At 48.8% G+C, this 26,481-nt stretch overlaps 1 protein-coding gene across 2 annotated transcripts in view; it reads left to right on the forward strand.

Annotated features, from left to right (window-relative positions):
* KIAA1671 (KIAA1671 ortholog) overlaps positions 1 to 26,481 on the forward strand; it is a 66,227-nt gene that overhangs the window by 7,625 nt on the left and 32,121 nt on the right. The window contains exons 2-6 of one of the 2 annotated variants that reach the window (XM_062615819.1): positions 12,203 to 12,337; positions 12,841 to 14,491; positions 15,587 to 15,680; positions 16,303 to 19,494; positions 20,294 to 20,404. In XM_062615819.1, the coding sequence (XP_062471803.1) occupies positions 12,894 to 14,491; positions 15,587 to 15,680; positions 16,303 to 19,494; positions 20,294 to 20,404 (4,995 nt within the window). In that variant the 5' untranslated portion in view covers positions 12,203 to 12,337; positions 12,841 to 12,893. Of the gene's footprint in view, positions 1 to 12,202; positions 12,338 to 12,840; positions 14,492 to 15,586; positions 15,681 to 16,302; positions 19,495 to 20,293; positions 20,405 to 23,907; positions 24,101 to 26,481 lie in introns of those variants that run through there. The other variant, XM_062615838.1, reaches the window with a different exon arrangement.

Raw genomic sequence — 26,481 nt, forward strand, 5'->3', positions numbered from 1 at the left:
CTTTCTTGTGTGCTGGGTTGTCACCACGTGCAAGAAGCGTGTCTGCGGGTCGTGGTTTGATTGGGGTTCTTTACATGGAGTACTTGCTTAAGCAGTGCCACTGTCGTGTTGGTGCTTATGCCTGAAGATGAACCCTAAGGAGGTGATGCCATGATGGAGAGGGTGAAGTCTTGAAGGCTGGGGGAGACTAGCAGCTGTAATGGTGGAATTCATTGTTTATGTGCATGCAGGAATGAAATGAGAGTGTATTGAAGCAGGGGTGGAACTTAAGTCCTGGTGCTGACACCCTTCACAAACAACATGAAGCCTTTTGTCTCATATTTGGTCTAGAATACTGTGAACTTGTACTGGTATTGATTCCTAACCAGCATGTGTAGTATCTTTAGGGATTTTGTGATAGTTAAAGTGTTTGTGATACTTGTAATGATCACACAGCGACCTGTTTGTTTGGTATCAGTTGTACACAGTGTTGAAAGGAGTCAGTTTTGAATCCAGCTTTTCTGTACTGCAGATGTATGGTTGACTGAGATAGGTTTTGCACAAGCCTGGCTCTGTAAGGAGCAGGTTAGTGTAGTTTTCAGTGATTGTGCTTGTATGTGTGCTACATCCTTCCTAATCACCCTGGGAAGCTGAGCTCGGTGATGTTCCTCCTGGTGAGTTAGAAGCATCATTGTATCTTGGGACAGTTGGAGCCTTCCCACAGGTTCTCAGGGCAGGGTGATGTCTGCTTCCCATTCTGCTCCTGCTCAGGGCTGCTGTAGCCTGGATTTTTCTTACTGCTTTCAAGCCTTTATAGATGGGGACCTGCTCCATTTTCTGCTTATGTTGGCTCCTTCCACACTGTGAAGCAGCTCTGCTCTGGAGATCTACATCTCAGCATCCTGCTAATGACACTGGTTCTGCCAGGACTCGCTGATGGGAGTGTGGAAAAGGCTGTGAATGTGGGAGCAGCACCTGAACCCAGAGTTTGAGAACATCTTCAGCAGTGTGAGAAGGGAGCCATGAAACAGGAGGCAGGTTAGTGTCTGGAGAGCTTTAGAAATGGTGATGGCCCATGTTGGAAGGCAGTGGATGCTGTTTGGATGCTTGGCTGCCCTGGAGCTTCCTGCTCCTGCCGAGTCCCTGGCATTGCTTTGAGTGGAGGCCACTGCCAGTGCTTGATGGGCTCTGGCTGGGGAGCTGTCTGACTAGTTTGAGACCAGGGGTAGTAACTGCTAACGATCAGAGACAGACAGCACCAGAACCTGTCTTCAAAGAGCGACTACAGAGCATGGTGTTGGCCGGATTCAAGGGCTCTGCCCTCGATTACATCTAGAGAGGGGCCTGGAGTGAAAAGCTTGTTGAGACATGAGTGTATATTTTAAACTGTATCATTAACAGAGGTTGTTTATAACTGTTTAGCCAATATTGGCTTTAAACCAATGTGCAAAGCAGTGTTTAGAAGAAGTTGGACTGGCTTTTATTAAGCATCACCGTCTGGAGAGTTTATCGTTTTGCTGCAAAACAACCAGGCTGTGTGCTGCCTGGACGTTGGGCAGTTTGGGTCAGGTAGATCTCCTCATCCTGCATATCCGTCTTGCATTCACCTGCTCTTCTGTTGGCTCATCAAGTCTCTAATCTACAGACTACAGGAAACTGAAAAGCAAAGGTATGTTGTGCCTTTGTCACTTCTGAAGCATCCTCCACCGGCTGCTGTCTCATGAAGGGTGCTGGGATGTGTGAATCGTTGATTGCACTGGCCAAGCTGGCCACAGGCTTGAGGAAGCTGAAGACACATTTGACTTCACATCCAGCTGCCTGGATTGGCAAAGCTGGTCTGAGGATTTGATTCAGATGAGATTCCTCCCGCAGGAACTGTGGATCCAGAGTCAGTTACTTGTCCTTAGGAGAGCATCGTGCCACTGCCTGAACATGCAGATCTGCAGCAGGAAGGTCAGTGAGAGAGCTGGCTCCACAGGTTGCCCAGGAGCTGCAGGACTTAACCGTGCCTCTTGAAGTTGGTGAATGCGTCTCGTGCCTTCCAGAGGCATCCAGTGCTGTTACCAGTGAAGCTAAACCCAGGATTGGTCAGTGACACTTTGCCATGTGGCTTTCTGGGGGCAGGAATGGACAAGGAGGGAGGTGAGGAGCTGGGGGAACTCCGGTTTTGCTTTGGGTCAGATTTCAAAGGAACCCTCTTTGCAGTGAGCTTGGGAAGGTGGTGTTTCTAAGTTCAGTGTGAGATCATTCTCAGATTACTAAAATGCTGTTAAAAATCCCTTCCTTTGGATATGCCCTGAGAAATGTGGATCAGGCTCTGGGGCTGCTGTAATAGTGGTGTGGCTGTGATCCAAGGGAAGCATCTGGGCCTGGATGCTCCCAGGCAGGCGAGTGCTGATGCCCAGGGTCTGGCTGAACTGCTGAGAGCCCACTGGTGACCCTTCCTTCCTGCTGATCTTTGTGACCTCCAAAATAAGCCTTAAAATGGAGGTGATCTCCACAGCGCACCATGGGTTCTTTGACAGGTCTGCACTGTGTAAAGTGTTTCTATGTTACTCTGAGCTTCATTTCCATGTGTTGAGTGGTTCTGTGGCTTCTGTGCTTAAAGCTTACCAGAAAATGTTGACTTGTGGTTAAAGTGCACTTCTGTGCTCAGGGTGGGAGCATGGAGTGAGCAGCCGCCGTCGCCTGCCCTTGCCTTGCTCCATGCCCCTGCTAGCACAGGGGTGTGCTCGCAGCCAGGCTCGGCTGGCTCTCCATCCCTCCATGCTTTCTCAGTGCTGCTTTCTCCCACTTCTGCTATTTCCCTTGTTTCTCCCACCCCCCTCAATAGGGACATGAACATTTAAAGTGTCTGAGCTGTTGCCTTTCAATTAATGGGCATTTTCCCCTCTTTTGTGCTTTCTGAAGCATCCAGGGAGATGGAGGGGACTGTGTTGTAGTCAATATCTTCTAGATTGTGTGTTGATCAGTAACTCATTCCGGGCCTTGGTTGTGCTGTATAACATCATGTTTGTGAAGAGGAAGGTAGCAGGCGATGGCTCGTATGTGTGCAGGCTTTGTGCTGACAGGGAATTGGCTTAGACATACTTCAGAAATGGGAGGAAATGTAACACTGCTTTGGTTCCTCATGTTCATATTTCATGTTTGCTCAGCCTGGAGAAGAGAGGGCTCCAGAGAGACCTTAGAGCAGCTCCAGTGCCTAAAGGGGCCGCAAGAAACCTGGAGAAGGGCTTTGGACAAGGGGAATGGCTTTAACCTGCCAGAGGGGAGACTGAGCTGAGCTCTGAGGCAGAAGCTCTTCCCTGTGAGGGTGCTGAGGCGCTGGCACAGGGTGCCCAGAGAAGCTGTGGCTGCCCCATCCCTGGCAGTGCTCAAGGCCAGGTTGGACACAGGGGCTTGGAGCAAGCTGCTCCAGTGGAAGGGGTCCCTGCCCGTGGGACACCTTCCAGACAAAGGTTGCTACAGCTTAAAGGAGCAGCTTAGAAGTTGTTTATTGTTCATGGAATGGAATATCCCTTCTGGGAATCATCCGGTCCAACCCCTGTGCAGAGCAGGGCCACTTCAGTGTTTTTGTCCCTTTATGCTGCAGTTCATTTCTAAGGGAGTGCTTGGGACAAGTGTTTTGGGCTTAAGTGTAGTTGCTTGTTGACTAAGCCTGACTACATGCTTCTGTTATGACTAACACAGACATTTGGGAGGTAGAATAGTGAATTGAGTGGGGAAGACTGCTGCTGGACAATATTGGCTGTTTGTACTGAAAGAAAATGTGGTGTTAGCAGTAAAACCAAAGCTGTTGAACACAGCTTTATAGCATATGAGTCTTCTTAAGAAAGCAAGTAGAACATCAGGCGGTGAAGGCATCAAATGGCAGAGCTGTGAGAGCCAAAGCAGAGCATGAACATCTGTAACAAGACTATGCAATGACAAGTTTCTTTTCAGCTGGGTGAAAGCTTAGAAGCAGCATTACCTGTTACAACATCTTTGCTCAGTGCTTTGCCTGTAGGTGGCACGTGCTTTTTGTGAATGAGTCTATGAGTGGTGACTGTACAGCTTCAGAGGCTGTCCTAGCACAAGAACAGGGAAAACTAATGCAGTGGGAACTCTTTCTTCTTGCAGAAGCAGAGGAATCTTAATGCTTAGACCTCAAATACAGATGTCGGTCACCCCCTGCCCTTGTGCAGGACCGGGCTGTGGGGGTTCCACAGCTCTTCCTGTGGGTCTCTGCACCTAACCCTGATGTTCTCCCCCTGCCCGGCAGCTCTGGCTCTGCTCTGCCTTGGGAGCAAGCAGTGTTACCCCCAGAGGCTTGTCCCCATGCTCAGTCACTCTTTAGTTGTTGTCAGTGGCTCTTGGTGCCCTGACACAGTTGGCTTCATGGTGAGAGCAAATCCTGAGGATTAAAACAGGAGGAAAGCTGACTTCCTTGTGGAAACCGTGCAGTTTGGCTTTGCCCGGGTGTTCTGTCATGGAGAAGATGCACATGCATATACACACACACAGTTTTTAACCTGTCATGTTTCTTTATGGTCTTCTATCCCATCACTGTGTTTCCTGTACCCTGTTTTATTGGTCCAGGTGTTCTCTGGGTGATTAGGCTGTTGAAGTGACCTGTTGAAGGTGCTGCTCCTTCAGCAGCCTCAGGTTTTCCTAAAGGCTTGATGAAACCACTTGTTCTCTTCTGCACATGGCAACACCCTGATCGCTTTTCTGGCAGTCAGATGAACGTGCAAGAGCTGTAGCATCTATGTATTGGTACCAGTGGTATTTGAGTCACTCCCAGCACAGTGTGAGCTGGGTGTATGCGCTGAAGGAGCTTCACCACGCAGGCCACCGCCGCGTCTTCCAGCACTGGAAATCCTGTTAGAATTCGAAGAGGACTATGAGGGGTTATTGGATTTGTCCTTTCTTATGGGCCCTTCAGCCATAGAAGCACCTGCCGTGCTCCAAGGCAAGCAGGAAATGTCTGCTCACATCACTGCAAGCTTGTATGAAACGATCCGTGCCCCCGCTTCCATCCTGCGGGCAGGGGTGATGTGTCAGGTTTATTTGGGAGGGCTGCAGAGCCCTGGCTATTTCTGTAACAAGTAGGTGGATTTTTTAATAGCCCCAAGCCCACAGATGGTTTCGCTCTGTTCTTTGCCTCCAGTGTCACCGGGTCAGGCACAGACCCACCTCCCAGGAGCAGCTCTCCTTGTAGCTCTCCTTAGCTTTGTTTCCATCCTGCTGGCAAGCTTAACAAGGGTTTTCCGAGGAGGATTTTAACCCGACGTTTGCCCTATGCAATAAATAGTGTCAATGACCATGGAATTCTCACCAGTGTCTTGGGAGGAAACTGGCCCAGTGATATCACTGCTGCCTATAAAGCATTTGCAGCAGCTGGTAGCTCTGATGGCAGCGAGCACAGTGGCAAACCAGAGACTCCAGCAGTGGTGATACCTGTGTCCTGTCAGCTCTGAGACTGGGGACAGTGTCCTGTGCTTCCCTTGCTGCCAAGAGGACAAGAAGTACAGGCACTTGCAGTAAATACTGCCTGGTGTGGGTGGTCTCTGAGCTCCATTGACTGGTGAAACCTGGTACTGAACATGGCATTCTGGAGGGGGGTATCGAGTGGAGGGATGCCAAAGGTTGTTTTCCATCCTGTATTTCTGCCTGTGCTGCAGGCAGCTGGCTTCTCCATCACTTGCTCTCCTTGTGCTGTGTCCATGGAGTGCCTGCCAAATGGGAGCGTTCCCACCCAGAGCAGGAGCCTGTAGGGAAAACACAGCCCTGCCTCGCCTCAGGGCTTCATGCCTAGACAGGGATGCTCAGAAGTGCTGCCTGCTCGAGGGCAGAGGGGTTGGTGGCTGCTCCATGGCTTTCTGAAACAACAGTGAACCAAATTCACCTCTTCTGAAGCAAGGTTGTGGAGACCACACGCTCAAAGGAGGTATAAATAAATCAGCACGTGATTAATTTAATTGTATTTGGGATGTACAGCAGAGGAGAATGAAGAGGACACAGCCTGGGATTTAACCCCTTTCCTTTAGGATCTTATGTGCAGGAAAACTGAATTCTAATCAAAATGTGAAGCTGTGGCTGCCCCATCCCTGGCAGTGCTCAAGGCCAGGTTGGACACAGGGGCTTGGGGCAAGCTGCTCCAGTGGAAGGGGTCCCTGCCTGTAGCAGGGGTTGGAGCTGGAGAGCTTTAAGGTCCCTCCCAACCCAAACCAGGCTGGGATTCTATGAAGCTGTATTTTAAATGCAGTTAAGAGCTCCCTGCAGCAAGAGGACAGCGTTGTTCCTGCACATTAACCAGGAAGAAGCTTTATAATGGCTCTGAAAAGGGCTGAGGGGAGATTTGCCAGCTTGCAGATGAAGGAATCCACCCTGTGCTGTGCCAGGGGCACAGCCCTGGTGACCTTTGGGAGCTGCAGATAGGGCAGGGTTCTCTGAAACAACTGAACATCGGCCTCCAAGGGCCTTGGCTTCACCTCTTTATGTTTTCAGTTCCATAGCCAGTTCTCCTTGCTTGTATCCAAGCCCAGTCATTAATACTTCACCTGGCAAGTGCTGGAGCTGGCCCGGGAATGTCTTCTTTTCATGCTCAACTACATATAATGGGGGGAAGTTATTTGCAAGGTCTTGTTTGTGGGCGCAACACATTTACAAGGGTGAAACCTGAACGAATCTTACCAGGAGCTCCAGCTGACCACAAAGCAAAGGTTGGGTGACACAAGCAAACAAACCAGGGCTTTCTGAGGCCTCCTGGCAATACCGACCTCCTGCACAGCCACTCCTCAGCCTTGCCTGGTGATCCGCGTTGTTCCTGCCGGGTGTCCTCCTCCGCTGGCATAAATCAAGGTTTTGCTTTTGTTCCCTAGCTCCCAGTGCCAAAAGAATTGGACTTTCTGAAGATACCCCCCCCACTGGTGAGCCCATGGGATCCCTCGTGCAGAGGGCGGGCTGGCAAGGAAGGGTGACTCAGGAGGGTGAGGATGCACAGCGGCTGGTACCAAAAAGTGATGATTCACCAGCACCTGAAAGCGTTTCTCCTTTGGGTAGGGTTTGTTCTAGCTCGCTCTCATGAGACTTTCAAAACAAATTAGACCCTCTGTGAAACTTGGAAGGGAGAAGAGTTTACTCTGAAACTGTCAATGAGAGGGTTGTGGAGAATGGAGTTACGGCAGAATGAGGTGTAATGAGGTAGTTGTGCAGCCCAGGAAATGCCTGACGTGCTCTTTCGGTCCGTGTGCTCTTGATGGGTCTCTCTCCCGAGGAGAACACACTGGCAGCGGGGTATGAAGAGGAAAAACCCGAACCAGCAATCTGGCTTTGACAGAGCTGATCTTCACAGAGAAGTATTTGCCTTTGGTTGTCTTAGAACAGTTGTAGCTGTCCCCAGAAGACTGCAGAAAGCTTTGGAGGTCTTGCCTCTTTTCAGCTCTGAGAACTGGTGGTAAATGTGATAGCCATGCAGGGGAAAGTATGGTCACCGCTGGTGTTTGGAGGGATCTCCTTTTGCTGGGAAGAATCCCACATTCTTCCTTTAAAACCATTTGGCACTGCAGAGGAGAAGAGTCTCCTGTTGCTGGGAAGGGTGGTGGGCACCATGCCCGGCTGTGCTGAGGGTGGAAGCTGGGCTGGGTGAGGAGTGGGAGCGCAGAACAGAGGCTCATAGTCCAGAAGGGCTGACATTCAGAAGCTGTTTCCTGAACACAACTGGAGTCAAACCCCTCTAGTTCCAGGTCTGCTCCCCTGTGCTGCCTCTTCCGAACAGCGTGGGCACACTGCAGGGCAAAGGCCCAGGGATGCTCCTGCTTCCTAGTGACTGATTCCAGTCGATGAATCCTGTCTGGTTGCTCCTGTCCATGACACACGGGCACTGACAGCTCTGCAGGGCTGGCAGCTACGGAAACGGGTCATTACCTGTAATTCTGTCACAAATCCTTCCCTCCAGACCCGTCTTTGTCTCGCAGACTCCAGGAAGCTTGGAGGATGAGGTGACTCCCTGTGCTCCCCAGCCCTCACACTGTGTTCCCTCTTGGTTACAGCCAGTTGCATTTTGCTGTTGAATCCTATTTTAACATAAACGAACGTGTGTTCCTGAATGAATGTCTCTGTTGTCCTGCTGCATCAGGAATGCAGTCTCAGATTTATGTTGTCCATTCCATGGACACGCCAGCTTACTGAACATCCCATTTTTGCCTTGCTGTAAATGTTACTGCCTCTGTGGGGCCAGTTTGAATTATTGCAGCTACTGCCTTATAGTGCTTTATAATTTGTTACCCTTTTAACTGCCTTACCCTTGTAACATGGGTATTGAAATACAAGGTGTAAAGTTTTCACTTGGGTAGCAGCACATGATGAAAAGGGCTGTAGAAAATACTCCTGTTCTTTAGTGCATGCCTGGATCTCGTTATGCAATTGTCCTGGCAATAGCAATTAGAGCTTTACAAGTGCTTGTAAATGCTGCTATTTATAGGATGGGCACTTTGTTTAACCAAAGGGTAATCTTCCTCTGCAGAGGGAGAAATGTCAGAGCAGAGTGGTTCATCCTTGAGATGGGACTGGACTGCAGTGTCCAAAGGAACAGCACTTTGGCCTTAAAATACTAAAATGGAGGCTTCAAATAGACTTGTACCTGGGGAATGGGGGAAGATTGTAACTTGGAATATTTGGAATGTTAGCATTAAAGACGTATGGGGCTTTGTGGGTCATAGGATATTTCAGTCCTCAACCTGTTACTATTGAGTATTGAGAAGCAGAAGCAGCACCTTGTTCTCCTGAACTGCACTGTGAATCTGGGAAAAGGGAACTGCAATGTGTTTTGTTTCCTGCTCCTCCTTGGTGAACCAGTTTGTCCAGGGGTAGTTGTAAAACTTCGAGCCAGAATGACAGTACCTTTGTTAATCTTTCCTCTTCAATACAACTGATGATCCCACATCAGGGAATGACAGTGCTAATCATGGGAATCAGCTTTACATCCGATAACAGAAAAAACCCTTTTTTACTGAGTTAGTTGCATTATCTGCTTGGTGAGAAAAGCTTCAGGAAAGGGATTTTTCCTCTCTCTGTCACGTTGGTTGCACTGTGGAAGTTGTGTGTTCTTGGCAGAATTCACACACATGGTGAAGTTACTCCCCTCTTCCTACGTGCCCAGCAAGTGAGTGGATTAAGCAAGAATTAACGGAGGGATGCTGTCAGCAGCAATCCAAGTGCAGGAGGAAGCAGCAGGAGGACAGCTGCTCAGGAGAACTGATGTGGCCTGCTGTACGCTGATGCCAAAACGTGGTCAGTGAGGAGAGGAAGGGGGAAAATGGGAAAAGGAGAAATTCCTTTTATGAAGCCTGAAACATTTCGGACACAGGAGGAGCCTTTTGTTGAAGGCAGGACATAAATCCTGGGTTGCTGTGTGTCTGCTCATCGCGTTTGATTTCAGTGGTGCCTGTGGCCTCCTGTCCCAGGGAGAACCTGCGGGAGAGATGAGCATACCCTGGCGGAGCTGGGGTTTCAGGAGCTCTCGTGCATGTGGTTGCAGGGAGCTCCTCCTGGGTTTGCACTCTGACTCCTTTCATCCTGGCAGCAGATTTGCTGGGGAAGTTGTGTCCAAAGAAGGAAAATCCTTTGTTTGATAGTTGTCTGCTGGAGTGTTCTTAGTGTAAACAGGGATAGTCCCCCTTGAGCCGTGCTTTCGGGTTGCTTTCAGTTTTATTACTGGATTTGGGAGGTTTATTGTTTAGGGGGCTTTGGGTATTATAGAGGTTTTTCTCTGTGGAATTTTTATGCTTCCCATCCTTAGGAAAGGCAGACGGATAGTTCAGGGACAGCTCATGGGTTATTTGGCTTTGTGTCATTTAAAACACTCTGATTTTGGGACAAGGAAGTTGGTGGTTTGTGGTGCAGAAATGACCTGCAGGCTGCTGCTCCTCTGGGCCTAATAGGCTTAAAGGAATTACCAGTGGGGTAAATACCAGTTCCGTGCTGGCGGTGGGCAGGGCAGCGCGCGAGGCAAAAGGGTGTGTTTGGGGTAAAGCGCTTCCCATGGGATTTTAGCGAAAGCAGCACTGCAAAGGGAGCAATCCATGCTGGGTTTTGATGAGGAATGTGCATCATTGTTTAATTAAAACCCAGGCAGCGCCTCACGACGTTAACTCTTACTGTAAGAGCCGGCTTGAGCTTGGAGTGCTGTTGGCGCGCGCATCCCTGTAACACCCTGTCCTGGTTCAGCTTGGCCCAGGGAAATCCTGGCTGCCGGAGCTGTGGGGAGGAGCAGAGGGAAGAGCCAGGCCTGCCCGCGCTGTTCTTGTCCTTATCAGCAGGAGGAATTTCAGGAGTCATTTTGGTGCCATTGATAATTTCGTTTGTACATCCAGGGTGTGCCGTGGACCAGCTGAGGGGAGTGAGACCGGAGCTTAGGGAGCACGAAGGAAAACAGTGCCCAGAAAGGGGGACATCGTGGCTTTGGCTGGATGGAGCTTGGATGTGTAGAGGATGAGCACGGGACTTTGCCAGGTCATGGGTCCTGGAAAGCTGTAGTATAGTAAAACCAAGGTACAAATATCATCGGAACGGGTAAGCTGTGGTTGGGAATGTTGGCTGGAGACAGCAGTTGTACACTGTTAGCAGGGATTATGTCCTGCGTCGTATCCTCGCTGCCAGCAGAACGCTGCCTTGCGTTCTGTTGAGGATCAAGTTTTATCCCATTTAAGAAGCTCTGTGCCCCCTTCTTCCTTTCCAAAGGAAAAGAGCTCCAGGATGAGAGGAGCAAACATGTTCTCGAGTACTGCAAGGCAGATGTTGGGTTTGCAGCTTAATTTTTGCCCTGTGGTATTTCCTGTTGGCATTGCCCTCATTGCAGTTTGTTTCACTGTTTTAGAGCCTGAGTCTGCTCATAAAACCGTTGCATCCCTGGAATGTGAGGGCGTATTAATCAGATTTTAATGGTGTTTCTCAGAAAAAGGAGTGGGTGAGGCAGGAAGACCTCATTCAGATCCGTGAGACTGGGGAAGGGACAGCTTGATGCTGATAAGCTGACTGGGTTAGAGCCTGTTTTGGAAAGGAGAGGTCATGGGCTCTGCGAGGGCTAGAACAGCGTGTCAGTGGTTGAGACACAGTTCCAGTGGACTGGGAGATGAAAGGGACCGGGCAAGGTGAGTGCAGAGCCTGCCCCAGAGGGGAAGGCACGAGTGCAAGGGCTGAAAATAAATCCCTGCAATCTATGTGCCAGTGTGGTGTCAGGCTGCTCGAGGGAAGCTGAAGGTGAAATAACCCTTTTCCAGAGGGCAGGCTCAGGAAGGCAATGGGCTCTGGTGGGCTTTGTGCCTTTTAGGTTAATATCCACATGCAAGGGGCTGCATATTCCATGGAATCTGCAAAGAGGCATTTTGGTAGGGGTTTAAGTACACACCAGCACAGATGAGGCTAGAGGAGTCCAGGGGCTGCCCAAAAGTAGGCAAGAGGGTGGCAACACAAAACTGAGCCCCTCAGTGAAAGACACTGAAATACAGGATGAACTGCCTCAAAAGTGAGAGAAGAACAGCTTTTAAAGGGGAAAAACATGAAGCATCGAACCTCGCACAGCCACCAGCATCTGCTACAGAGCTTAAATATGCTTCTTATTAGGGCAAATTCAGGTTACTTCTTGTTGCTGAAATGGTAATTACTCTGCTTTGCCCTCCTCTCTGCACTGAGGATATAATTAAAGCCAAAGCTGCTCTGCCTTTGTGGTGAGAGCCTGGAAAAACTGCTTTGTCATGGCAAAAGTCGTATTTGGCTGGAAAAGCGGGCTCTTGAAGGTCAGCCGCTCAGGTGGCACTTCCCTGCTGCTGCCCCGGGAAGCAGATTTCCACTAGAAAGGGAATGGCAGTAACTGAGATGATGGCAATGCAGAGCTGGTGTTTAACCGGTGACTGGCAGCACTTGAACCTGCAGACAGTACTTGAGATGCAGTTTTACCTGTGCTCAGACTGGCTCTGTGTTGGGCACGCCAAGGCAGACCTTTCAGTCTGCCCTTCCAGGCTGTAGGTGACAACTTCTGTTGATTCTTTAATAACCCCATTTATTATTTGCTGTATGTAGTGAAATTTATTTGCTGCGTGCAGTTAAATGAGGTGGGTTTACGCTCCCGCATGGGAGCCAGCTCTTTTGCCTTCGAACGCTCAGGGTTTTTGTCTCGTGGTGTTACCTGTGTGCGTCTGGGTCTGTGCCACCCTGGAGTCTGAAGCTCTTTGTTTGTGTGCAGGAGAGGCCTGAGCAGTGCTGCTGCAGTGATCCCTTCCCCTGCTCTTAATGTCACCTTGGGCACCGGGACCCTGCTCTCACGATGAGGAGTGAACCCGGTTGTATGGATTGGTTCCAACAGAAAATGCAGATTACGGTAAGTGGCAGCAAAGCTTCTGGAGATGCATTTGTTCCGTTGTTTAACTCTAGGCCTTAGCTAATAGGTCACAAATGACACTTTCAGACACACCAACCTTGCAGGTACATCCTCAATGCAGCTGAGCAGCTGTTTGTGTTTTCAGAAGGAGTTGATGTTTGCATGGCAACACTGAGATGTTTGCTTTGAAAAAAGAAATCTGTTTCTTTATTTTTAAACATCTCAACCCTTAAAACTTACTAATGGGGAGCTCTGTGCAGAGCTCTTATAGGTTTTGCGATGTATTCTGTGGTTGGTAGGTCTGATCAGTGAATAATGGTGTTGCTGTTCCTCTAGGGGAGGAGGAGCAGGATGTCTGTCCTTGTGATACACTCTATAAGCAGCATATCTGAAAGGCACCTTAATTTGAGTTTAGCTGCTGCCTGAATTTAAATTGGAATGATGTTATTTGATATTCATGCTGACTCCACATCAATACTTGCATTTCCTTTCTTGTTTTGCAGGTCCTTTTTCCTTGTTGGATTTTCTCAGTTCTGTTGAATGTGTAATTACAACTATGGCAACAAGAGTAGAAATAAATTCGACTTTGGCGTCTTTGACGACAGTGCCTGACTTAAATGAGATCAGAAAGGAGGATAAATCACAGCGTGTGTATGTAAGTGTGCTTTCAGATGCAACTGGCAAGGCAAAGGAGGCTTCAGCATCACTGACTCTGGAAGAGAAGAGCAAGTTCGGGAGCACTTTGAGATCTGCAACGATGCCATCTCTGGGATCACGGCCAAGGCTCTTCCCAAAGCCCTTTTCTAAAGAGAAATCTTCAGATACTTTTGCAAATGTAAAGCCACCCGTTCCAGCTTTCAGATCAAGTAGTCTTGTTAGAAAGGCCCCTGAAGAAACATCTTCTGCTAAGGTACTGAGTGGAAACGTTCCTCCGTTAGTAGATCAGAAAGCAATAGACGATGAAAGTAAGGCTGGCAGCGAAGTGGTCACAAACATGACCTTCTACACTGGGCCCAGTGCAAATACTGTCATTCTCTTTGAGGCAGCAGGCACAGAGCAAGCAAAGGTGAGCCTGGCCCAGGAGAAAAGGGCTGCTGATGACCGCCGAGTATTTACTACTATGCAAACAAAAGAGCTGCAGTGCAATGCAAAGCTGGAGAAACCATCAGAGACGTGCAGGAGTCCTGAAGGGTCTCTCCATAGGCAGATAGTGCTTTCCTCCAGTGTCAGACCAGTTTCCTGGAACTCCTTCAAAACTGGTGAAAAAAAAGATGCTTCTGAAGTTCATCCAGGGGAGAGGCCCAACGATGATGCAAATAGCATCAGCAGAAAAGCTGGTGTCTCCATTGATGTGCAGCAAAGGCCAAAACAAAGACCAGTATCTGCTATTTTCCTGGAATCGTTACGGGATCAAAAGCATCGCACTGTGGAAGCTGCTGAGGAGACATCTCCTACAAAGAAATCCTGGGCTACGAAACCCAGGCCTTTGTCCATGGACCTGACAGCAAAGTTTGAACAGAAAGATCTTTCTCCTTGCACAAAGACTTGTCCATCTCATGACAGCAAGGAGAATGCATTGATGACATCTTTTACTGACGTGGGCTGTCTTGATCCAGCTGAAATGAGGCCGAAACCTGAAGAAACTGAATTTAATAAAGGCCCTTCTTCCAAACCAACTCCGAAGTGCAGTAGTCAGGACATTGGTGTTCTAGAGAATGGAAAATACATCTGGGAGACAAAGCTTAAACCTAAAAGTGAACAAACTGAGACAAAACCAGAACTAACGAGTAACTCGCGGGGCTCGGAAAGGAGCCATGAAAGCCCGTGTGAAAGCAGAGCTGCTAAGGGGGTGAAAAGACCGGATCAGAAGGACGTGTGTATGATCCCAGGCTCCGAAAGCCCTGCAGCTTCCTCAGAAACGGAGAACGCCATTGTAAGGGGTAGTGTTAAAAAACACATTAGTTTGTTCACTCCCGAAACTCCCGGTACCCCAGCGGATCCAGGGCTGCTCCCGTCAGCGGCTGAGAAGGAGAGCAGAAGTGTGAGCATCCAGCAGAGAATCAAGGAGCTGACGACAGAACCTGCCGAGGCCAAGGCAGGAAACCTGCGCAGGTCACTGCAGGCGCGACCACGTTCTGCAGACTTCAGCAAGTTGTGAGTTCAGAGCAGTTCTGTTTCATCCTCCTCAGCCCCCCTCATTCAGGAACTTGTGCCCCCAGTACAGGAAAACCGATCTTTTTGGTCCCACTAAATGTAATTCTTCTTTATACTGTTGTTCTTGAGCCCTTTGCCACCTTTTCCTATCCAAAAAGTAGGAGATGTAATGAAAGAGACCCCATCAGTAGCTGCAAAGAACAGCAGAAATAATGCTGCCAGCTTTGTGGCCTCTGCCTGTTGCTGTAACTGTATGTTATTAAAATCTCATGCATGTTAGAATCTCGAGGTGAGCACTGTAGCCTGCAAGCTTCTGTATCTGTTAGAAGGCAGAAGGATGGTTCCCGTGTTTCTGCCAGCAGTACAGAGTATCGGGTTTTCAGCCAGACAGGAATCTTATTTTGCTGTCATATTAAAGCCTGAAGATCGATGATGTCTCTGCTGCCTGAGCTGTGGCCCTGAGCAGTGCCATTAGAGTAATATGAGATCTGCTATTTTTATACACCCACCCAAAGGAGCAAAAATCCTGTCCAGTACAAAGAGCTTTAGTCCACGATAAATGTATTCTCTCAGTGCTAAGTTGGGTAACTGGGGCCAGCAGGAGAGGGAGGGGATTCTCCCCCTCTGCTCTGCTCTGGTGAGACCCCCCTCCACTATCCTGAATCCATGCTCAAGATTGTCTGTCATCACAGGGGGAGGACAGAAAAGTGATGGGTGTAGGTTGTGCAAGGGAGATGTGCTTCGTGTGATGAACACAGTGGGTGTTTCTCAGCAGGACCTGCTTTGTGAACCTTGGTCTTTTAACACTGGGATCAAAATAAAGGTATTTACCTGAGGCGTGAGAGTATTGGTACCGTAGACACTGTGCCTCATTATCTCTAAAGCTTACACTATACAGTCAGCTGCATAACCAACCATTTTTGGGGGAACAACAATCCTTTGGTCTAGACACGATGAAACCACCACACACCATTGCTGACTGTGAAATGCTGATGTTTCTCCTTTAAGAAACACGATTTACTGGCTAATTTCTACCAGTGTATTTGCTAAGTAACTCACTGGAGTTAAGGAAGTAACAGAAATCTCTTGGTTTAGGTTTTCAAGTCCGACCTCAAGCTGGGAAGCAAAGCCCGAGAAGCCTGCTGAAACAAGAAATGACTCCATGGGTGAGACACCAGAAACCCCAAAGGTAAGAAAGTGGCACCAGGCCAGTGTGCTCTCCAGCTGGGTGTGCATTGGTCTGGAAGGCAGAGAGCACTGTCCTGTGGGTCTTTATCAATCAGTGACTTGAAAATGGGTATTGAGAGTATTAAGAATGACATAATCCTAATAGGTTTACTGGTGTGAGGCTATCTTTAGGACACGCTGATCAAGTAGGGAAGTCTTCAGTGCTGAGTGGATCTGTGGTAGCTGGGGTTATGAACCTTCTCAAGTTTTGTACTATTTTGGCATGTGTTGTCTTCTCTGGAGTTTGTGGGTATAAATTGACCACAGATTAAACTGTCTTGTGGAATCTGTGCTCAGGAGCTCAGAGTCTTGGGTACCAACACACCTTTCCTTTTCTGCATTAAAAGGAAAAATTGAGCTGTGGGATAATTCTGCTACAATCAGGATCCAGGAGCTGGAGCTACACATTTGCTTAGTTACCTTGGTCTGAGTGGATTCTGTGTTCAGAGAACATGGAAGCGTTTAACACAACCAGACATGTTGCACAGAGTCGGTGCAAGTAAGCTTTATAGTAAGCTTTATAGTAAGCTTTATTACACACCTTTTCAATGGACTCTCCTAACTGTTGGATTTTCCTGTTCCAGAGCAAGGAGATCAAGCTTGGGCATGGCACTGATTGCACTGAGGCACATGCTGCTGGGAACCCTTGGAAACCCCGGCAGGTAGTGAAGATAACACATAAAGCTGCGGAGCTGGAGAGGAGCAGGAGCTTCCTTGGAGACAGTCAGCGTTTTCCCCAGCAAAGTGACAGCTCTGTCTCCTTCACAAGCAGCTTGGAAAGGAAACTAAACCCAAGCACACCTCTGGAAAAGACCTACATTAAAACTGTCCGCGCCACCATGTTTGACCATCACGTCCAGAGGCATAACGTCGCTGCTGATCACCCTGGAGCTGATGCTGCTCTGAAAGTGAATGAGGAGCCTGAGGCAAAGCACAGTGTGGTGACTTCAGGGCGCAGCAGACGCTCATGGATGGGAGAAGTAGAGGAAACCACTGGTGTAAAGAGGGAGCATCAGAAGCAGCCTGATCTATCAAAACATATAGCAGGTGGAGAGAAAAGTGGAAAACCAGCTTGTTCAAGTGAAGAGAAGAAAATGACTTCAGGAATTCTCTTGGAAAGATCTTTGGTTGAGAAAAGTGAAAAGCTCGCTCCTAAAACTGCAGAGGGCTCTGTGATTTACCAGAGAATAGAGCCAAGGTATGAAATCTTCCAGACCTGCGGTGAGAGAGCTCTTAGTGAAGCCGTTACAATGGCTCCGGAGAAAAAGGCTGTGACTCTCAGAACCCGAAAATCGTCAGTGAAGGAGAATAAAACCGATGAGGATGTTCCGCACCCCGGTCAGTTGGTTAGGACGAGTAGTAAAACTCTCTACTTGAAAGAAGATAGTGTTATTTCAGAAGCTGGAGACACAAAGGTGTTTGCAAGCAAGGCTGCTTTGAGAGAACCCACTGAGTGCACTTTACCTGAACAGAAAAAAGATTCTGATAAGACTGGTCCAGTATTAACAGCTGAGAAAATGCCCTATTCCACAAACAAAAGTAAGTGTTTGGGAACGAATGAAGAAGCAAACAAGCTGCATTCTGGAATTCAAAACGATAAGAGTGAGGCCTCTTCCTTGGATAGAACAGAGAGGTCTAATGTGATGAAATCCTCTTCTGAGAAAAGGAGTTTTAGACCAGGAGGGACAGACAGCTATGAATTCAGAACCAATTTGGATTGGGAAGTTACTTCAACAAGTGTCAATAAACACAGGGCCCAGTCCTCTGTGCTTTCAGGTGGACAATTTAGTACATCATCCAGTAACCCCCAGGCTGATCTAACAGCACTAACCATTAACAAAGAGGAGCCCAGGGCTTTTGGTTTAAGGAAAAGTCTAGACTTCACACGCAAAGAGCAAGACTTCAGCTTTGATGGTCCAGCTCGTGAAAGCAGTGGAAAAACCAGAGCCACAGATCCAGAGGAGAAAGTCAAGAGAAGCAGAAGCAGCGTTTCTGACTTGAAGATTTCTGAGAGGTGGAGGAGGAGGACCCTGCCTCAGGATTCCATCAAGACAGAAGAAGTCATCTGGCTCACCCCTGAGAATATCAAGCGGCTGAGCAGGACAGATTCACTGCAGTTGGATGAAGGCTTGGTTAAAAAGAGAAGCAAAAAAAGCAAAGAAGGGGTGGAAGGGGACGAGGCAAACCAAGCTGCTCTTGGCAGGCATGATGATGACTTGAAACACCAGAGTTCTCCTTTTGAGCCAAAGGCAACTTACTTCGCAGTGACTTACCAGGTCCCTGAGAACAAAAAGGAGAAAAACCTCATTTGTGTTCCCAATGCAAGTGAAACCAGAACAAGTTCTAGCTCAAGTGAGGGAGCAACAGTTAATTTGGACCCTGGTCTTCCTGGAAGGTCCAAACCTCCCTTGCAGCAACCAAATGCAAACGTGAGGAGTACAAACTGTAGAGAATCCTCACGAGAAGTGCATATTAACAGGGACTGGGGCAAAGACGACCACAAAGATGGTGTGTTTTCCAAGAACATTGCATTTGGTAATTTTCATGTGTCTACAAAAGATCACCAACAGTACCATGAAAAAGGGCTGGATCGTTCTAAAGAGAAAATTATAGATGTTGATGCTCTCCTGTTAAAACAGGATCTGGAAAGTCCAGCTCAAACTGATCTCAAAGGTAGCAGAAGAAAAGCCTCCTCTTACCTTGAGCCCAGATCCCCCCTGCGTTTTGCACAGTTACCTAAAGAGAATGAGCCAGCCCCCCAGACACGGAGTGAGAATCACTCTGATTTCTCTGGGAGGAAGGCTGAGGATGGTTACAGGTCCCATATCCTCGATATCGATGCGCTTATGGCAGAGTACAAAGATGACTCCGTGAAGGTCAGTAATGTTCAAGATAAGCTCTCTGAAGAACAAAGTTCACTGAGTAGGGAGAAATCAAAGAACAAGAGAAATGAGTTGGATAGGGTGGCTTCTTCCTACAGCTGGAAAGACTGGAAGGGATCAGGTCACTATTCCGTTAACAACAAACAAGGTGAGTGTGCAGAGGAGTACAACAGGCCAGAGAAACTAACTCTAACTGAAAAGAGCAAAGAGAAACAGGAATCCCATAGCCCTGAATTGGATAAACCAAAGTCCAAAGACAGAAAGTTCCTTCCTCCTTACTGGGGAAATCCGAGCAGCTTTAGTCCAGATAAGTTTGTGAACTCCCCTGTGGAGTTCACGAGGAAGAAAACGTTCATCGTCGATGAGGATGAAGACGTGAACTTCAGTTCCAGGAGTCACAGTTCAAAACTGGTGATGGATAAGGTACAGCCCATCAGCGCCGCTGGTGCAGACCAAAGGGTGGAAGTGAATTTTGCTTCCAGGTTGGCCATAAAGGCAGACGATGGCCTCTTACAGAAGAAGTCGGGCACAAAAGAGCAGTCCCTGGAGGTGTCTCCAGGAGGTGATTGGAGCAAAAACGTAGCAAGGATCTCCCTAGTGAGGAGCAAAGACAGCGCAGATAAGACTGCGTGCGAGGATGACTCTTCCCATGCGAAAAGCGAAGCTGACTGGAAGAGCTCTACCTCTGGCTCAGGAAGTGCACCCCCGGATTTGAGACGGTCCTATTCGGAAAAGAGCCGCCAAGGGAAAGACAATCTGCTCCTGCTGCAGGAAGTGAGGGCAAGGAAGGATCTGCACCCATCCAGGCAGAGCTTCCCGCTGGAGGGAGCCGACAGCGGATGGAAGCACAGGGTGGCAGCTCGGTCAGAGTCATTCTTCTATGAGGATAAAAAGGTATTACATGGGGTGTCCAGGTGTTCTGGAGCTAACACTGGACGTGGCGAGAAGCTCTTATTAGGTGTCCCCAGAGCTTTTCAGCATCAGCTGGGACCTGGCACCAAGTGAGCAGGGCCATCCAGTGAGTTCCTGTCCTCTGGGTTGTGTTTCTTGAGGAATTTGTATTGTACTCCAGGACTAGATTCTTTCAAGAGTATAAATATTGATGTTTCCATGGGGAGCCTGAAAAAGCTTTCAAATGTGTGTGTATGTTATCAACGCTAGGATGTTGAACTGTTAACTCTGCAGTTCTGTAATGATTTGAGAAGCAGTTGGGGTTTATTTTGCAAGTATCAGCAGTGAGCTTGGAGTTCTTCTGGGGTTGGTTTTAATTTTATCTTTTTTTTCTGAAGGAAGCAAATTCATGGAATCCCAGAACCCCAGCCTGGGTTGTGTTGGAAAGGACCTTAAAGCCCATCCACCTCCAACCCCTGCCACAGGCAGGGACCCCTTCCACTGGAGCAGCTTGCTCCAAGCCCCTGTGTCCAACCTGGCCTTGAGCACTGCCAGGGATGGGGCAGCCACAGCTTCTCTGGGCACCCTGTGCCAGCGCCTCAGCGCCCTCACAGGGAAGAGCTTCTGCCTAAGAGCTCATCTCCATCCATTCTGTATTCTGACTGGATGAATGGCCCTCAGGTGTAGATGAAACTTCCCTGCTGATGCTGACTGGTGACACGTTGAGCACTGATGCCTGTGATGTTCTCTCATTTTGCATTTTCAGCTTTGAACTTCCTCTGTTCTTCGTTTCTTTACGCAGGCTTTGAGGAGAGAGTGGAGCAAGCAGAGTTCAGATGGAGCAGACTTCTCCCTGGTCTCTACCCAGAGAAGCCACCACAGCTTTTACAAGGAGAGAAGGGACAACGGGACGGTACGTGGCTGTGGGGGCTCTCAGCTTGGATCATGAAAGCTGAAATAGTGCACAGACAGAACTGTGTCAGGGCCTGGAAAATGGCAGTTCAGGTTTGTTCTGTGAGCACCACACAGAACTGTTTATGTGAAGGGTCACAGCTGACGTTTTGGGTTGTCTGATTTGTCCTTTGGGGTGAAGTCCCACTTAGAGCTGTTGGGTGGTGTTCTCCTAAGCCGCAGGAGGATGTCCTGACTTCAGCCCCCAGTGGAATTTTCTGCTGGGAAATGGTGTCCGGTGTGCAGGTGGTGTGAAATACAAAGCAAAAACCTGGATCTTCCAAAAGTTGCATAGGTAAAATATGAGAATTTTGTGTGGAAAGTAAAGGGTTTGAAGCCACAGCAGCAGCACAGAACTCTGCAGTTTTAAGAGGGACCTTGGTGCCGCCACTGCAATCCTTCCTTACTGGAAGAACTTGTTTGGAAGCAGTGCAAGTGCTGTGGGGGTTTTGATGGTTTTGTTCTTACCCTTGTGCGTGGAAACAGATTTGATACACTGGAGTAACACTGTAGTCGCTTCAGGGTATCCTCTGTTGTAACTCCACACACACGTCTTTGCTGTCTTTGCAAATCCGGGTGTCCCGCGTCTTGACAGAGCTCTTCGGATTGTGTGGAAAGGGGTGACTGAAGGGTGTTTCCAGCCTGACTGTCCCAAGGTCATCTGTCCTCTTGGTCTGCTGCACACTCGTGTGGTGACTGAGAGTATTGCTCCTTGCAAGGATGCTGGTTTTGTAGTTACTCACGCTGCTGTTAACAGCCCTTCAGCTGAGAGTAGGCAAAAAGATAACAAAGGAAAGGAGCTGAGTGAGTTCTTTCTGTCCCTTCTAATGAAGGAAAAGGAAACCTCTAAGTATTTTGTAAAAAGCTTCCTAATAGGAGTCCTGATAACAGGCTTTTAGTGTTCCAGTTCTAGTCTTAAAACTTCATGGAAGGTATCAAAAGGCTCATCTCTCCTTGTCCTTCCCATTCTCGTCTTGAGTCTTCATCTTAGAGGGGACTTGGGTTACTTACAAAGTTGGTGATTATCATTTGATCCCTAAGAGCTGTTAAATGCCATCAGCTTATGGTGCAGATGTGTAAGATGAGGTTGACAAGACAGACTATGGGGGAGAAAGGTGCTGCCAGCAGCAGTGCCGAGATGGTTGAGCTCTTCAGGTGCTGTGCTCGCATAAACATCACTTATTCTCCACCTTGGTCATGAAGTGTGAGGTTACTCAGGGTAAACCTTTGACTTTGTCCAGCGTAGCCTGAAGCAAGAAGGGAAGCCTGTGAGCCCCGCTGAGGGAGAGCACTCAGTGTCCAGTGTCCACTGGAATTGCTTTGAAGAGCTCGACCATGGCGTATTTGCTGTGCAGAGCAGGGGTAGCAACAGGAGCAGCCAGGCCTTTGTGTGTGTGAAGTGGTTGGGAGGTGAAAAGCTCAGCACGCTCTCCAAAGCTCCACATGGGTATCACAGAAGATGATGTAAAACTGAACTGTTTCTTCTGGCAGCAAGGGTGAAACCTTTGTTTTCCTTCGGAGAAGTTCTTGGTGTGCGGCTTGCTGTGTGGGCGCTGTTGTCATTGGGACGTTTCAATGCTTCCCTCTGGTGGAGAGAGCCGTTGTGGTCGTGTTGGAGCTCGAGGCTGAGCTCCCTCCTGCGCGCTGTGACTGCACCACGTTGTGGTGACCCACCTGGGTTTCAGAAGGTGTTTTCAAGGGTTGCCGTTGATAAATCACAAGGATTCCATCACAGCTGACACATCTTTAATTCCCTGACCCTGAGTCACAAACCTCAGCTTCTGATTAGGTCATCAAGACTGATAGGAGTCTTATGAATTACAAACTGAGGAATGTGCTGTGCAGCTCAGCCCCTCAGTAGAGTAACTGCGCTTGTATTGGGCTGAAGGGGTTGTGCCTTCATCTGCAAACAGAGCAGCTTTCATGCAACTATGGGTTAGAACCAAAATTGCTGCTTTGTGTGGTTCAAATGGAGCACTCTGGTACTAGAGCTGGTGTAAGCATGAATTATTGTGAAGGCCCTGGTTATGCATTTAATGTATTTATTTAATCACAGAATCCTAGCCTGGTTTGGGTTGGGAGGGACCTTAAAGTTCCTCCAGCTCCAGGCCCTGCCACGGGCAGGGACCCCTTCCACTGGAGCAGCTTGCTCCAAGCCCCTGTGTCCAACCTGGCCTTGAGCACTGCCAGGGATGGGGCAGCCACAGCTTCTCTGGGCACCCTGTGCCAGTGCCTCAGCACCCTCCCAGGGAAGAGCTTCTGCCTAAGAGCTCATCTCAGTCTCCCCTCTGGCAGGTTCAAGCCATTCCCCTTGTCCCATTGTCCTTTGGTGGGGAAGATGTGGTATCCATGTAAAGATGTGGTGTGTGGGAGGAGGAGGATTTGTTTAAGGAAATCATGAGCTGACTCTTGGAAATATTTTGGAAGGGAGCTGCAAGGGAGAGAAGATAAATATTGTCTAAACACGAGCAGATGAATTCGTAGCTGGGCTCGGCACAGGTCAGCACTTCCCCGGTCTGCCTGTGCCGGGCTCTCCTGCCTGCTGGAAAGCACGCCTTCTCATCCAGTACTGCAGCTTCACCCATCCCCGTGCCCACAGAGGCACTGAAAGCCATGTGTGGGAAAGTGGAAGAAGGTGAAAAGAACTCGTCAGCTCTGCAGGATCTTCCAGGTGCTGATTAGATAAGAATCCAGACTAGAAAAGACCCAGAATTGCAATCAGAGGAGGCTGTGGTGTCCTGGAAGGGGTTTGTGTCCCCTCTGTGCTGTCCCTCACAGGGAAAGGTGAGAGCTGGAGCGGGAGCAGCCCTCAGGGTCCTCGCTGGACTGGCTCCAGTCACTTATCTTGCCTTTTCCCACCCAAAGCCGGAGCAGGTAGGTGTGCTGCACTCTCCTTTCTGCTCTCCACAAGTACCCACCACCCTTCAGCCACTCAGCTCTGCTTCCCATTGCTAAAACCAGCCCGGAGGAGGGAGGCTGGTGTTGGTTAAGGACGGGGTTTGCCCAGGCTTGCTTCCTTTTTTGGTAGTATTCACTTGCTGGGAGCGTTCCAGTGCTGTATAAAAAGTCACTTTGTTGTGTCTGTTTCTTCTGGTTCACAAAAGACGTTTTCATATTTAAAGCAGGAGCTCTTTTCACATGTGGTTTTTGCTTTTCCGTCTACGTTAACCGAAAATAAGGTCAGCTGGCAACCCCGACCATTAGCAGCATTTCATAACCCAGCCTGCCCAGCAGAGAGGGGGGAGAAGCTTCTCTTTCCCTGCAGATGAAGGGCTCTTTAGCACGAAACCCAAAGTACTATTATTAATTCCAGCCTAACACACTCGGGATTACGGAGAAGGGAGAGGTCGGAGCAGTTGGATGCTAAATAGCGAGTGGTGAAGTCACATGGTGCTGGGAGCTCAGCTACTGCTTATAAGTAGCCCCAGCATCTGTTAAAGGCACAGAGCAGAGCGTGGTGACGTGGGGCCGGGCAGCACACACCATCCCTACAGCATTCCTGCTGCTTCTCAGCCCACCGGTCTGCTTTGAGCTGCTGCTGGAGGCGGGGAGGAGCAGGAGCCTGGCTCTGCCCACCATGGTTCTGCGTGAACTTTAGCTGTGGAAGATGGAGTATTATTACTGTCCCCGTCTGCTGAAGCTGCTGCAGTACCTGTGGGTAAGAGTACTCCGGTTGTGCTTGCCAAGTTGGGTGTTTGGAGCTGTTTTCAGAGATCCTGAGGATGTTCACATGCAGCAGTGGCTTGACTTTGGAGTTTCGTTCTGCTGTAGCTGGATAGTGACATTGAACTTGGGGGGTATTTTGGGTGAGAAAGGCTATTTTATCTTTAATACTCACTTAAAATGATGAGACTCTGAACTGCTTGAATGCGCCTCAGAAAACCCTGCTAGTAACTGGAATTTCTTCCTTGTTAATGTCTAACCATAGCAGTTGTAGCTTAGTATTACTGTGTGTTAGAAATACTCTTCCTGATGTAGTGATAGGGAAAGGGGGAATGGCTTTAACCTGCCAGAGGGGAGACTGAGATGAGCTCTGAGGCAGAAGCTCTTCCCTGTGGGGGTGCTGAGGTGCTGGCACAGGGTGCCCAGAGAAGCTGTGGCTGCCCCATCCCTGGCAGTGCTCAAGGCCAGGTTGGACACAGGGGCTTGGAGCAAGCTGCTCCAGTGGAAGGGGTCCCTGCCTGGGGCAGGGGTTGGAGCTGAATGGGCTTTGAGGTCCCTTCCAACCCAAACCATTCTGTGTGTTTGGAAGCTGGGCTCTAGCGAGTGCTGTTCCGAGGGGTGCTCCTTCCCCTGTTGCCTGTTCTTTGGGCCGAGCAGCAGCACCCCTGGTTCAGCAGGGTGTGATTTCACAGCTCTGTGTATTCAGTTTGGCTGTTCTGGGTCTCTCCTGTCTCAGGCAGCGCTTCCTCTCCAAAGAGCCCTCAGTGAAAAGCTCTTTTTGGCCGGCTGCTTGTGCAGGCTGCAGCCTCTGAAGGGTCACTGTTGCCCGGGGATTGCTATCTGATATTTTCACATTCATAAAAGATGAATGTGATTGTAAAGCGTTGTGAATAGATGCTCTATTACTTTGAACCTAATTCCTTGATGTTTTAATTTCTTCTGTGCACATCCAACATCGGTTTTCCTTCCCTTGTGCTGTTCACGGGAATCTCACGCCGTTTTCAGCTGTAAATCCATGTAACCAGCACTGACACGCTAAACCCTTTAATGTTGGCTGTTTGCTGGCGTGTTTTGAAACTAGCAAAGAGCTGGCCTCCCACATTTAGAGCTGGATTTTACAATCCTTTCCTTGTGTGTGCTGCGAGCAGTCGTGAGCGAAGCTGGGGCTGCCAAGGCAAAGTTTTTGCAGCTGGGAGAGCAAACAATGCTCAGAGAAGTGGGTCTGTCCCTGTTGGAGGCTGTAGTGCTGCAACCCATGGAAGTCTGTGGCCATTTCTGATTTTATTTGGCTATGTTTTTAAGAGGTAAGCTGTCTTTAAACTGCCTATTAAAGCATGACCATGATGTATCCGACTTCAGTGTGATGAGGGGGTGGATGTTCTCCCTGGGGTGAGAACGCTGAAAGAGATCTCCAAGTACTTTTGCTTTCACATTATCTGGTGATTTTCCATAAGGCCAGGAAAAAACCCTAACCTAACCCAAGCTGTTTGATCAATGCAGAGCCTCACGGGGGTCATGTCTCACACTGGGCAGTTTTAGTCTCTTAACAGGACCGGTGTGTTCTATTTTCTGTGTGTACAGGCTCTTTCAGGGGCCTTGGGCGTTTCTTAAGGTGTTTTCTTTAGTGTCCACTCCTGATACGTTGTAGGAAAATATTGGAAAGACAATACAATATTAAATATATATATAAAAGAAATACAAAGGGAAAAGCACATTTGTGTCTTCAGTCGCTTTCTCTGGTGATGTTACAGCTGAAGGCTACTAAGGAGGTATCAGTTCTCTCTTTTATCAGCAGTAACTAGAGAAGTTGGGGTTGGTTGTCAAGTGTTACTTAATCTGTCCTGGAGAGCTAAGATACCTTATTCATGAGATGGACATGCCTGAAGAAGCTGTGACTCTTAATTAAAAAGCATTATAATGAAAATGCATTTTAAAAGCCCTGTTTTGAGTTCCCAATAGGTTGCATCTCTCCTGCTGCGCATCTGTGGTACTCCTGCGCAGTGATGGAGCTGCTGGCCATCAGTGGCCACACTCAGTGCCAGCTGTCTGCTCATTGTTTGGCAATTCCTCTCCTGATCTATGATATGTAATGTTGTGATGTCTGTGTAGGGAAGTGTCAAAAGGAATCCTCAGGTTTTTTTGAGCACAGCATTGCTGTGCTCTGCCTGAGCCTGTGGGAAGTGGGGACTGCCCACGGTGAAGCCTGTTTTGTTCAGTGGGTTGTGTTAGATACAGGCAGAGTTCAGTCCTGCCATGCAGCCAAGAGATCTCTTTTCAGTTGGAGTAATGAGGAGAGCAAGCTAATCAAACCTGGGTCATCTGCACCCACGATGCTGCAGCACTCTGAGGTACCACAGCTCGCTTCATGTCCGTGTG

Source organism: Pezoporus occidentalis, unplaced genomic scaffold (assembly GCF_034315485.1).
Source record: "Pezoporus occidentalis ecotype Australia unplaced genomic scaffold, CSIRO_AGI_Poc_V1 ctg102, whole genome shotgun sequence".
NCBI classification, from domain to species: Eukaryota; Metazoa; Chordata; class Aves; order Psittaciformes; family Psittacidae; genus Pezoporus; species Pezoporus occidentalis.